Consider the following 13,879-nt stretch of genomic DNA (forward strand, 5'->3'; position numbering starts at 1 on the left):
GTGAGATAATGCATCGCGTATAGTTCTCGACTTGTTCGAGAATCGACACAAAAAAATGACGAATGATATTGCTGATTTTTTAAAATATGTCTTCTCGAAAAAACTGGTTATCTAAACTGATGACTATGAGACAAGAATCCTCGAAGCGACTCTGAAAATAAATCTCTAAAAGGCTATTCATATATTGGTTAACCATGCCCAATGTTGTATTGATGCCAAGTTTTTTCAACGCTCTAATATAATTTTAGAATTATTTAAACTTAAAAAAATTTTCCATATCTCAGTCACATCTTAAAATCTGCTGTTCAGTAAATAATGCTGTCAGAATAAGTAATAATTTGAAGATTCAACTCGGATGAGTACACCGTGCAAGAAATCTTCTCAGCCCAAGTTAAAAATGCTTTGTTTTATTGCAACTTTGTTGTCCGAGAAGTTCATATGAACTTCTTAGGTTAAAGTCAAACACAATTTCTAAATATTAAATAACAATTTTCATCTAAGTATCTACCATTTTGTTGCAGTAAACCCATCTTTCAGGCAACTTTAAAATTCCGTTATTGAAGAACTTAACTGGTTTAGAGGCAAAGAAGTCATATTCACATGTTTTGGAAATTCATACAAACTTCTCGGACAATTCAATAAGTGCAAAGAGCATGTATAGCTTTTCGTCACACATCGTGTTTACTACTATTTTAAGAGACTATCATTTAATCATGACACATGACTTTTCATAAACTTCCATGCCAACTCTTCAAAAACGTACATATGTATTATACATCTAAAGTGGAAACGTGCAAAGAAAGACTAAATCTTTTGCATACATCTAATATTTTACAAGACTGGCACGATTTTAAAATGATAGTATTTTAATCGCTTAGGATTGACCTGATTCATTTTAGGAAAACAGGCGAGATGAATTCCTTGAATTTGTTTTTTAGAGTGGATTGATTTTGTCTTCTTATATACTTGTAACTTTTCTCAGTCCCGTATTTTCCTTGAGTACTATAAGATTTCGTTAAATGCAACTTATATCACTCGTTTTTTTGTGGACGGTGATCTTTCCTATTTGACTTCACATTTATCTTTACATGTAATTATTTCATTATTGCTTTTTCCGAGAGGATGAGCAGACCGTGTACAAATAAGTTCGCATCAGTGATTAATTACATTTGGATTTCGCGTCAAATAGTTACAATTTTGTTAATCACCTTCATAAGAGAAGAAAAGAAAGAAAACGTAATTGTAATTGCGATTCGAGAACACAACATTCAAGTCAGTTTAAGCAATATCATCTTTTGGAAGTCATCATCGTTTCGTTCATCTGTGTATCCTCTGGTGATTTCTTGACTTTAATAAAGATTAGCTCAAGTTTCGAGAAACGTGGAGACTGGACGATGTGAGTTAAGCTCTCATCGCGCGCACGAAGTGCATGAAGCGAACGAAGGAGTGACTCCGTATAAGTTCGGCCTGCGTAGCTCGGGAGTTCGTCATTATATTCACATTATAATCTCATCAGGATACTCTTCTGCTTAACTGAACAGCTATGAAAATAAGAAACACATATTCCTGCCTCGCCTCGTTCTATTCTATCTTATGTGCATGCTTCACTGTTTAAAAAGTTTAATCAAGCAACGCGAATAGAATTCAATTTTGTTTTTATTTTTTCTCCTAATACTTAATTTGTTAAGAATGTTTTATGTCGTTCATTGAACAGAAATCATAGAAATTAATATTTTCTTTAAAGAAAACTCGTATATGTGTGAAATTATTATTATATGTATTTTATAAAAATAATAAATATTTATAAATTAATAAAAATTCTGGCTATTGTCTGATTATTTTTAATAATTAGAATAAGATCTATCTTTCAAAAACTATTCTGATTGAATAATAATGAGTAAATATTATTACAAACTAAAACAAAATGAGATTCAAATAAAAAATTAATAGATATTTAAGGGTTTTGTAATTATTCTTATTATATTTAATTATCTTATTATTTTTATTTTATTATTATATATAAGATTTCCGTAAGCAAAAACCACAGAGACCCTGCTTTTTAAATCTTTTCCTTGAAGCAAAATTATGTATGAGAAAATATTATTTTATATTTTTAACTTATTTTTTATCTAAACTAATAATAGATTTAAAATTCTGTATAATTTACCGAAAATTATGGAATTATTAAAGATAATCAGAAGAAAGTCAAAACTTTTAATAATTTGTAGATACTTGTTATTTTTACGAAATATACAGGGTGTTCCAGAGGGTGTATATAGTAACAGTCTCATACATATAAATTTTTTTTATTTTTCTTTAAAAGGGAACATAATTTAATTTTTATATTATAATAAAATAATAATAAATCACTTTCTCGATAATATTGACATTAATAGTGGATCATGCCATCTCGCACATGGCATATGGAGAATTATGATCAAGGCGCTTCTCAATTCTGAGTGAGGTTTCCTTGTCGTCGCTTATACAGTGCGGCTCGATGTTGGTGAAAGCCATCGATAGTAATCCACTCCTATCCGCAGTAGTGACAGAAGCACTAACAGCAACAGCACCAGCAACAGCAACCCATCGACAGCAACAGCAGCAGCAGTAACAGCCGCGGTCGTGACTGCTGGCTCTTAAGCTTTACGAAAACAGGAATCTCAGTTACGCGTAAGCGCGCGTTTCTATATACCGTATCTCGTGAAATATTCGAGAATAACGTACGCGCCGGTTTACTTCCGTTGGAGGTACGCGGACAGAGATGATACCACGTTGAGTGGAAAGAAAAGATTGGATGAACAACGAAGAAAGGAATGAAGGAGGAAGGATCGGGATGATCGGAGTGAGAAAGAAACGGACCTAGGAAAGGAGGAAAACGATAGATGCGGATAATGATTTCCCGTACAGCTGTTTCCAGTTTCATCCTTTTTTTTGTTTCCCTTGAATATTCATTTTTCTCTTTTTCCTTCTTTTTTTTCTTTATTTCTCATCGTTTTCCTTTTCTTATTCTGTCTTCCATCTTCTTCAATTTCATTTTATTCTTTTACGTTCTACCTTTCCACCTTTCTATCTTTCTATCTTGCTCCCTCCCTCTTCCCTCTCTCTTTCTCTCTCTCCCCTCTCCTCGCTCTCTCTTCTTTCTCTTTCTCTCTTCTCATCTCATTTTATCTCCCGTTTCCTCCTTCTGTACGGTCGATCCTTCGTATTATACCAGATTGTGGCGCGGAATGCGGGCGTCCTTCGTCCGCTTCGGGCAGCGTCCAAACGATGAGTCCCGCTAGCGTTATCCTTCGTTAGTCCTTCGCATGCACTCCTTAGGGTTTGGTAAAATTAACCTGGAATACTGGCTTAAGAGAAACCCCAGTCTCGCTCTTCTCCTCCCCTCGCTTTCACAAAACCTGATGATGTACTTGATGCGCTCTTTCAGACTTGTTGCTAATGAAATTAGCACAAATTATTGAAACATTACAATTAGAAATATCCGATTTCGAGGAAAAAGAATGATAGTTCGATATGTCAGTTGGTCAGAAATGAATCTTTGTATGTAATTGTTAATGTCTTCTAACTGACAAAATTGCAGGATATCTTGCAAAACGTTTTATAATATTTCCATGCATTGATTTAAAGTAACGGAATGTGTCACTTGAGAAGAATAGTGATGAATAATGGGACATCTTTTTTCCTCTCATAATTTATAATTTTTCTACATCTTAAACATACCGCATTTATCTATAATAAATAAGTTTTTATAGCAAATAATAACAAGCGATATTAAATGTACATAAAAGATGGTTTTCGCTGTTCATTATGATAATGTAAAATTAAAGATTAATTCGAAGAATTATTAAGGACAAAATGATTTATAATTGATTGTTGTGTGTTGCAGGTGAATCCATCAATATACAGACGAAGAATTTAGAGAACGAGGAATTTAGGTAAGTTTTTTTATCGATATTTCTTTACACAATATATATCGATAAAAATATTTCTTTCGTTTTCTATAATATTTATTTAATTTTGATTATATAAGAAATAAAAAAGGATGATTTATTATTTTCATGTTTATATTATTATATTAGATAGTAGGAAATATAAAAAAAATCGTTAATTTATGTATATATTATTCTCGTATCTTTTTTAGATTTAAAACAAATAGTTTATAGATTAATTATGAATTTTTGATTGATTTATTTATTTATTTAGATTTATTTATACAACAGGACGTTTTGAAAATATGTCAAATCTTCGAACATTTTCGAAAAGAAACGAAATAAATTTGACGAATCGTCTACGTGATATTAGTGCTACACACTCACACATACATACACACATCTCTTATGATTTAAATTTCAAATTGATTCAAAACTGTTAATTTTAGACTTTTCTCTTCTTTCGTATCTTTCTTCCTCTCCCTCTCTAATTCTATCGTAGCAATTTTTATTATTGAATTTATTATCTCTGCTTATTGGACACAAATCTAAAAAATGTCATTTATTATTATAGCTTTGGAATTTTTTGTCTGAAGACATCATTAATTCTATATAAAATGTCTATTTTTAATGTTACATTAGTAGATTTTGAAATTAATCTCTTATCTATTTATAATTTTATACATGTATGTTTTGTTTTAATTTTTTAAATATAAGTTTTCCGTGATTCTTGTTATTTTTGCTAAATAAGTGTTAAAATTTAAAGTGTACTTAAACTTGTAGAAGATATTTAGCTTTAATAAAGACTTAATTTAATATTAAGTTGATACTCCTCTAGAGAAAACAAAAAAGATATGTATAATAAGTATGTAAATTGAAAAAATTATAAAAAATGTGTAAAGTATTATTTTTTATAAGTATTGAAAAAAACCAATTATTATTTTATCTTTCAACCTACAAATCAAATAGTAGTAAAAAGTCAGATGTTTTTAGATTTTTCGTTTCCAGATATTCATTTATTAGGTTTGTTCTTTTTTATTGCACTTCTGAACTAGTGCAATAAGTTAGAGTGAAACAAATATACTTTCTTTCACTCTTATTACACTAGTTCAGAAGTGCAGCGAAAAAGAACAAACTTCTTATTATACCTATGTTAACATTAGATCATAAGTACTTCTTTTTGTAAGAATTAGACTTTAATATTATAGATGACATTAAATCGCATAAAATTATAACGAAATACCTGTGTGTGTGAAGCTGGCGTATCATTTCGCGGAAAATCATTAATTATTGAGAGTTCTGGCTTCCTTTTTAATAATTCTAGAGTTCCTGATAGGTTAAACACATAGTTCTGGCCATTAAAGCGAAAAAATCGCATAGTGCAAAGTGAGACGCCAACTTTACGCAGCGTCTCACTTTGTCCTGCGACAGTTTCCGCCATAATTCCGACTAGATTTTAAAAGATCTACAGTTCTACACGAGTTCTAGAAAGAGTTCGAGCGAAAAAATTTTTTTTTCATCTTTTTATAATTATTAAAGCTAAAAAATGTTTAAGGGAATGACAACTGGTTAATTTCAGAGAGTTCTGTGAATATTAAAATATTTCTCGTGTAGTTCTGAACGTATTTAAGCGTATTCCAAATAGTTCTGACCGCAAACATTAACAATTATTTAATAAAAAATTTTAATCGTCCGAGAAAGACGTATCTACGGAGATATATGTGAGACGCTGGTCGATTTTCGAGAGTTCTGCTTATTCTAAAACAGTTCTCGTATAGTTCGGGACATGTACAATGCCTGTCCACTCTTCGGGTGAAATAATTTTTCAAAAATTTTCTAATCGTTGTTCCTATCAGAACTCTTTGGAAAGGCATTGTACATGTCCGGAACTATACGAGAACTGTTTTAGAATAAGCAGAACTCAAAAATCGACCAGCGTCTCATATATATCTCCGTAGATACGTCTTTTTCGGACGATAAAAATTTTTTATTAAATAATTGTTAATGTTTGCCATCGAAACTCTTTGGAATATTGTTAAATACGTTCAGAACTACACAAGAAATATTTTAGTCTTCACAGAACTCTCGAAAATCGACCAGCGTCTCACATATATCTCCGTAGATACGTCTTTCTCGGACGATTAAAATTTTTTATTAAATAATTGTTAATGTTTGCATTCAGAACTCTTTGGAAAATGGTTAAATATGTTCAGAACTACACGAGAAATATTTCATAAAGCACAGAACTCTCTGAAATTAACCAGTTGTCATTCCCTTAAACATTTTTTAGCTTTAATAATTATAAAAAGATGAAAAAAAATTTTTTTCGCTCGAACTCTTTCTAGAACTCGTGTAGAACTGTAGATCTTTTAAAATCTAGTCGGAATTATGGCGGAAACTGTCGCAGGACAAAGTGAGACGCTGCGTAAAGTTGGCGTCTCACTTTGCACTATGCGATTTTTTCGCTTTAATGGCCAGAACTATGTGTTTAACCTATCAGGAACTCTAGAATTATTAAAAAGGGAGCCAGAACTCTCAATAATTACTGATTTTCCGTGAAATGATACGCCAGCTTCACACACACGAAATACCTAGTTCTACTACAAATGTGCCGCGTTTACGCATTGTTTAATTATAATTTGCTGTAAAAAAAATCGCACAGATTTTCAAATCCATTTTCAGTTTTCAAAATAGGTTATTTCGGCCAGTACGTTCGGACCTTATTTCCTTACGTAAGATCTGCATGACGCGGGTCGTTGCTTGCGTTCACTCTGTATGTCACCGTATGGCGCGCGCACACACCAGTCCGACGGCATTCCATCGTGATTTGCGTTTCGGTAAAGTGTACAGCATACAGCTCGTGATCTGCAGTGTTTATGTCTGTACATCGCATAGCGACATACCACGCGCTCTTACAGTGCGAAGTAGTTCAATCTAGGGAAACAAAAGTTTAATTGCACGTAAATGTATGTGAAAATATAAGTACAACGTACAGTTCTTTAAATTGCCAAATTCTTAAAATTCTTACAATAACTTTATAATTACTAACTGTATATTATACGTTTTCATAAAAATTTTTTAAAAAAGATACCAAAGAAATGTTATATATCCACACACGCGTAGAAAAGATATTATATATATATTTTTTAATGTAACTAATAGGAAAATAATTTTATGGGTAAAGTAAACTGGAAATAAACTAGAATAAAATTGTTTTATATGACGTACATAGCTAAAGAATAAAATTAAATTACATAAACATTTATACATTTTAGTTTTTTGATCAAGGATTTGCCTAGGTATATCTTGAAAATGAAAAATAGATGATATTAAAATAAATATATGTATATTAAAAGTTACATAATCATAAAAGTTAATTAAGTTACATTATATATTAAAAGTTCTAAATTTTCTTCTCAAGTTCTCACATGTACAATAAATATCCATTATTTACATTCTCGTTAATAGAACATGTACAAACATATTTATTTTGTACAGATGATACATATTAATTATTTATAGATTATGAAGTAAAAATATTAATATTTTTCCGTTCGTAAGATTTACTTGTGTGCAAAAGAAAAATTAACAATATGAGTTTATTTACGACTTTAATCTTTATTAAATTTTATTGTATTACGAAATTCGTCGATTTTTTTTCGTCTTTTCTGTACTTGATTTGCCATAATTGGACTCAACAATAAGGGATCGACTTCGGTTTGGTCTTCTTTAAAGATCCATCTTGTGATCCAGCTGGCAAGACATCCTGCGACTATAGCAAAGATGAATCCCAATGGGCAATACCACATGTAAGAGATTCGGTAAAGGTAGAAATAGGATTTATCTGCCTCGGTTCTGTAATCGAAAAATAAAAATAGATTCTGGTTCACATTATCAAACGATCAAATTGTTCATTGGTATCCGTACTGTGAATTTGTGTAAGCTAATTCCTTATCACTCCCATAATACCACATAATAGTAGTTTTATTGGTTTCGCAACCATCGGTTGAGACGTGCAGTTCCGAAATCGGCGGTTTTGGTTGACCGAATCCTATCCATAAGGAGAACATGAGACTAAGAATAAAGCCCGTGAGTGCGCCTCTCTGATTGCACGATGGAAGGAACATGCCGAGTGTATATAAACCTAACATAGGTCCACCGATTACACCGAAAATCGTTAAAGCTGCCTGCAAGAAAACAGAAATAATACATAAAGAATTATAAATTTTATTTTATATAAACTTTTTAGAGTTATAAATGGTTTTTGATTTGGTAACACAAGTTTTTTATGTGTTTCTATTGATCATGCGTGGTGAATAAATGAATGAGTATCTTATTATCATATTATTATTGGAAATTGACCGGAAAGACTGCGAATTTCTCAAGAGATGTTACTTACAAATATGCGCTAACTTTGTTACAATCTGCCAAGAATGTATACGTACGACAAGGTGTTCGAATGAACGAAATGTTTTAGCAGCAATTTGAAAATGAAAGGAAATGACGTGTTTTTCCTGTGTAATGCCTTTTTACTTACGTAAAACTAAAAATACGGGATACACTACATAAAAAATGCGCCGTCTCTACGGAGAGGAGAGATGCTGTTAGCGAATAAATGTGCCAGAAATGGTTTGCGAAGTTTCGTGCAGAAGAAGCGGATCTTAAAGAGGTTCCTCATTCCAGTCGGCCAGTCATTACGGATGTCGATCAAATCATGATTTTAATTGATGCGAGCCGGCAAATCATCACTTGAGAGATTGCAGAGAAATTCAATATTGACGAATCAACTGTTTCCGAACACATACAAAAACTAGAGTTGATAAAAAAGCTGGATGTTTGGGTGTCGCATCAGTTAACTGAGAAAAAGATTTAATGGACCGCATATCCATCAACGATAAATCGTATTCTTATACAATGTAACAGTAAAAGTAAGGTATATATACCTGCAATAATCCGCCAAGATATTGTGCCAGAAAAGCAACGGCTAGACAAGCTCCTCCGACCGCAACAGCTAGTAGTTTACTAATAATTATTGATGTTGTCGCAGATAACTCCTTCTTTCTATAATCAACATTGTTTGTTTTTAAGAATATGAGAGAAAAAATGTAAAAAACGGAATGTTAGAAGATGAACGATGGTGAACGAAGAATCGAAAGAGAGAAGGGCTGAGGAAGCAGGAAAGGAGACGAAAGATATTCTTTGTGAATCTCATACTGAATTACAAGGGCAATCTTTAACAAAATGGCAAAGTAAAGTGGCTAGAAATAAAAAATAAAGTTTGTGATCAAGAAGAAACAAATATCAAAATATACTTTCATTGAAATCTTCATTGTTACACAAAAAGCAGATTTGAATTTATTATAAAATTTAATGCTTCTCATGTTATGAATTATATACTAATGCGTTGCATTTTTAATTTTCTTGTTCGAATTCTAAGATATAATTGGAAGATAGAGGGGAAGTAAAAAATAAAAGAGAAAAATACAAAAAAGTAAGAAATTTTTTAATAAAAAACTTTTGTTTTATATTATTCGATAATTTTAAAGCCACACACGCATTTACATGCGCATACACACGCACATATTTATTCTGTGTAACATATCACGTATTATAGAGATTGCATGCATCTCCTGGTCTCGAGGTACATTTTGTTATGTGTGAGCCTTAAAGTATTCAGTCTACCTTGGAACCGGATTGTTTTCCGGGACGACTCTTTTATACCATGCATGTGCGTCTTTACGATCTTCGCGCTTTTACGACTCTTACCTTATACGCCAGAGAGGCTTGATATAATCTTCGAGGATAACAGCGGCGAGAGAATTAACCGTGGCTGAGATGGTGCTGAGCCCAGCGCTGAAAATCCCTGCTATAAAGAGCCCAGGTACACCGGGATAGTTCGACAGCATATCCATCACGTACAGCGGCATCAATTGATCGTACGAACTTATTTTACCCTCCTTGAGGGGATCACAGTTATGATATTTTGCGTATATCGCCAATCCAGTGAAACTTAGAGTGAGCGACATGATCGACGCCATTGGCCAGCTCCACCATAATGCATGTTGGGCGGCTTTTACATTTCTAAGGAAATTAATATAAGATAAATAGAGATATTTATTGAAACGGAGAATTGTGAAATAGATACAAAAGATTTAGATTATAAATTTCAATCAGCTGATTTTATTTGGTGATTATATAAGAATACTGCAAAGAAAAGAATTTAAATAAATTTTTATGTTTTACATGGATAAACAATAATAATCTTAAGTTTGATTGACTTAATTGGAAATTAAATCGAGATTATTTTACCTGAGAGTCAACATTCTCTGGACCTGAACTTGATTAACACTGTATAAAGAGAGATAAGTGAAGAATCCACCGATTGTTAGACTCCACCAAGTATGTCGTACAGTTGGATCTAGAGAAATGCTGCATATTGTAAATAAAGTTGAATATAAATGAATCATCTTAAAAATTGATAATTATCTTTCATAATTAATGCTTATTTTATTTATTCTTTATTTTGCTTAATTCAACGATTATTTCTAATTATCTTTAAGATATAACTCTCTTTCAATTTTATTATGTCCTCATATAAAATGCACCTAATCTGGTAATTGATGAAACTTTATAATAGATAATTACTTGTTAAATTCCAATCGCGATCCTTCACGCGCAATTTGCCAGATCCGAGCGAGACTGCCGGTATCAACAGCCGCAGTGGCAATAACCATGATAACAGCGATCAGCATTAATAGGCTCTGAAACACATCGGTGATGAGGACTGCCTTGATACCACCGATAGTCGAGTAAAATGTGCAGACCAGGCCCAGACTGATTACGCTCACACTCATTGAAATACCCGTGGTAGCTTCTAGAGCCAGTGCGGGTGCATACAATACGACACCAGTGTAGAGCAATAATTGGAGTAGAAAGGCAAAGCTGGCTATTACTCTGGTGGTTGTGCCAAAACGTTTTTGCAGATACTGTAACGGAAAGCTATACTGAAATAATCCTGATCAAGTCTATTCTCAATATTCTAAAATAATAATAAAAATTTTTGACAGGATTAGTCTTAGTCTTAGTCTATTAATTTTAAGCATACTCTTACCTCAAAAACACTTGTGGCGTTGAGTTTGAAAAATACTGGTAAATAGAAATAGGCTACGAATGGCGTGGCGATGCCGTAAGAAAAAATAATTACAGCATATTGTGTACCGTGAATATAGTTTTCGGAACTCACACCAAGTAAACTTACTGCTGACAGATATGAAACCATCAAACCTATCGCCACCGGTACTACTCGCATTGATTTGTTCGCCACGAAATATTCCTATAAAATATCATTTGTTAAGAAAAATTATTGGTATCTATGTGCTTTTTTATAACAGCACTTTATTATTACTGTATTATATTTTAATAAAATATTTTTGAATTTCTGATTGACTCTTTAGATTAATGTGTAATTGAGTTTTACTGAAAAAATCGAAAATATTAATTATTAAGTGTATAAATTAATTCGGTGTCTTTTTTGAAGAAATTAAACGTTTATATACAGAAAAAGGAAATATATTTTAATCTTCGAAATATTCGCCATCATTTTCGATAATTTTCTTCTAACTTTGTAATTGATGAATCCGCTCTCGAAAAAATGATGGCAATTTTGAGTCGATGAAATCGATCGAAATCGATGTATTTTTGCACCTCTTTCACGCTTTTAAAGCATATATCAGCTAGGTAGTGTTGTAGTGATCAGAATAGGTGATAATCTAAAAGGGCTAACAATAAGTGCGGTATAATCCGCATGACGGAGAATTTCCCATTATTTTGACGAATAAATAGTATCCTTCGTTCCTTTTGCGAAGTACGGCCGAGCATTATCGTATTGCAAGATGATTTGCCGCGTTCAATTTTTACAGTTATCACTTTTTACAGGTTTTATGTGTTACAGCATTTTTCCCCAAAACTGAACCAATTATATGTGCAATCAGCATTTTTTTCAATTGGAAAACAAAAAGAAGTGTTCTCTCTTTCTTTCCTCTCTTTCTCTCCCTCTTCCTCTCTCTCTCTCTCTCTCTCTCTCTCTGTCCTTCTCTGTCTTTCTTTCCCTTCATCTCTTCCTCCCTTCTTTCCTCTAATAACATTTTAATTAAATTAGGATTAGTATTACTATACGATTGGTGTCATTATATACGATATTTAAAATGAGTAGCACCAAATTGTTGCATTAAATATTTTGTTGATTGGTGCAAATTTCTCATGTTTCGACTTTTTTACAGGAAAATAGAATCAATTAATCCAACGCATGGACTTGGCGCCCTTTTTTACCTTTTTTGAAAAGGTAATTTTTAGTATGTTGATATATAGAATGACATATAACTGAAGTTTTGCGTCAATCAGTATATTATATTATAACATATGATCTCTTTAGTTGCTATTTTTACTGTCACGAACGCTCCTAGTATCAGAAAACTCGAACTGTTTATTCTGTTGGGTGATGACGTTTCTGATATTCGAAACTTGAAATTTAGTTATGTTGATCTTTGCGATAGAATATCTCCTCTCATAGCGCACGTAAAATAAAAGTAAAAACACTTTTACAGTATAAAAGAAACACGAGCTGTTGAGTGAGCCTGTTTAAAAATCAATTGTTTTAGCCGTTATGGAGGTGCGATAATCGTATCTCCGCTTAACTTATTGTTAGAGACTTCAGAAATATTAGACAATCCGTCACGCTGCGTTGCACGTGACACTATCATGAGTGTGTGTGTCTTTTAATCTTCTTCTTCAAATAAAGTTTATTGCTTGTAAAATAGTACTGTTTAAGACCACAATTTAAAGCCTATCAAGATCCAATTTTACGAGAAATATAAAATAAAATGCATGATCTAATTACCTCTGTAGATTTTTGCCGATTTCCGGTGAGCCAGTAGTATATTCCGATTCCGGAACTGATCACCATTAATACACAAATCACAATATAGTCTACTACAGATAATGTAGCCATATTGCTAGAAATCTATTTTCATATTATTGTTAGCAAAACTTGATATTATTATTTACAGCATATAATGCTTCTTTTATGTCAGTTATTTTTCGTGCTATATCATTCATCTTTTATTATGTTCTTGAAATATAACTTGAAACTTTCGTACATTATTTTGTTCTAGTTTTAATACCGTTGTGTAATTTTTATTTGAATTAAAAACACATTTGAACTATTCACATATTGAATCACTTCACGGTCTCTTATTCAATAAATGCTGTTTCGTCTGACACACGCGTGTTCTCAGCAAAATGTGGTATCTATCACTGATGACAAATCTGTACAATCTTTCATGATATGATCTTACTATCAGATATGGGCGCGCGCGCAATTTTAGAATATTGCGGCAAATATGGTATCTGTTCAAATTAAAATCTTGTTATGTTAGCAGAGATTAATTACGTCTGTTGACATAATTTAATGAGAAATTGGCAAAGATCGAGGCAAAATTTGCTGTGTATTTCATTTGCACAGCACATTTTATTTCGTTTCTGCCGCCAATTTATCGTCTTACTCTGTTATCAGATACTGTTACAATTTTCCTGACACTTTATCAATAAAATTTATAGCAGATACTTTGCAAGATTTCCGCTAATTTAAATGACTAAATTAATGCCAATAAAAACATTCTACTACGATTGTTATAATTTTACAATTGCGGTAATTAAAATCGCAATATGTAATCAATACACACGCATCAAAGAATTCACTCTACGTAATATTTAAATATAGCAACCATAGCAAATCATAAAGGTATTCGCAAATGAATTAAATCTACGTGCAAATTACAATGTTACGTTATATTTTCTTGTCGTTCGCTTAATTGCGTAACTGTTTTATAAAAATTATTCCTTTGTATAAAAACATATTCCCTTATAATTCGCTGAAGCTTATAACGATTATT

The 13,879-nt window shown here is 32.1% G+C and overlaps 1 protein-coding gene across 3 annotated transcripts; it reads right to left on the reverse strand.

Moving 5' to 3' along the window:
- Nucleotides 1-7,158: 7,158 nt before the first annotated feature.
- On the reverse strand, nucleotides 7,159-13,872 carry LOC105286794 (putative sodium-dependent multivitamin transporter). Of its 3 annotated transcripts, none has more exons than XM_011351998.3 (8): nucleotides 12,826-13,864; nucleotides 11,041-11,262; nucleotides 10,575-10,915; nucleotides 10,239-10,358; nucleotides 9,696-10,010; nucleotides 8,873-8,990; nucleotides 7,857-8,116; nucleotides 7,159-7,784 (listed from the first exon to the last, which is right to left on the reverse strand). In XM_011351998.3, the coding sequence occupies exons 1-8, from the start codon at nucleotides 12,934-12,936 to the stop codon at nucleotides 7,541-7,543; spliced, it is 1,731 nt and encodes a 576-aa protein (XP_011350300.2). In that variant the 5' UTR covers nucleotides 12,937-13,864; the 3' UTR covers nucleotides 7,159-7,540. The 3 variants fall into 3 exon arrangements, 2 of the variants coding, with proteins under 2 accessions (XP_011350300.2, XP_019889684.2); XR_895313.3 differs by lacking the exon at nucleotides 7,159-7,784 and adding an exon at nucleotides 8,467-8,716 and having other exon boundaries at nucleotides 8,027-8,116; nucleotides 12,826-13,872; XM_020034125.2 differs by lacking the exons at nucleotides 7,159-7,784; nucleotides 7,857-8,116 and adding an exon at nucleotides 8,145-8,716 and having other exon boundaries at nucleotides 12,826-13,872.
- Between the last annotated feature and the right edge of the window lie 7 nt (nucleotides 13,873-13,879).

The sequence above is a fragment of the Ooceraea biroi genome, chromosome 1 (assembly GCF_003672135.1).
Source record: "Ooceraea biroi isolate clonal line C1 chromosome 1, Obir_v5.4, whole genome shotgun sequence".
NCBI lineage: Eukaryota > Metazoa > Arthropoda > Insecta > Hymenoptera > Formicidae > Ooceraea > Ooceraea biroi.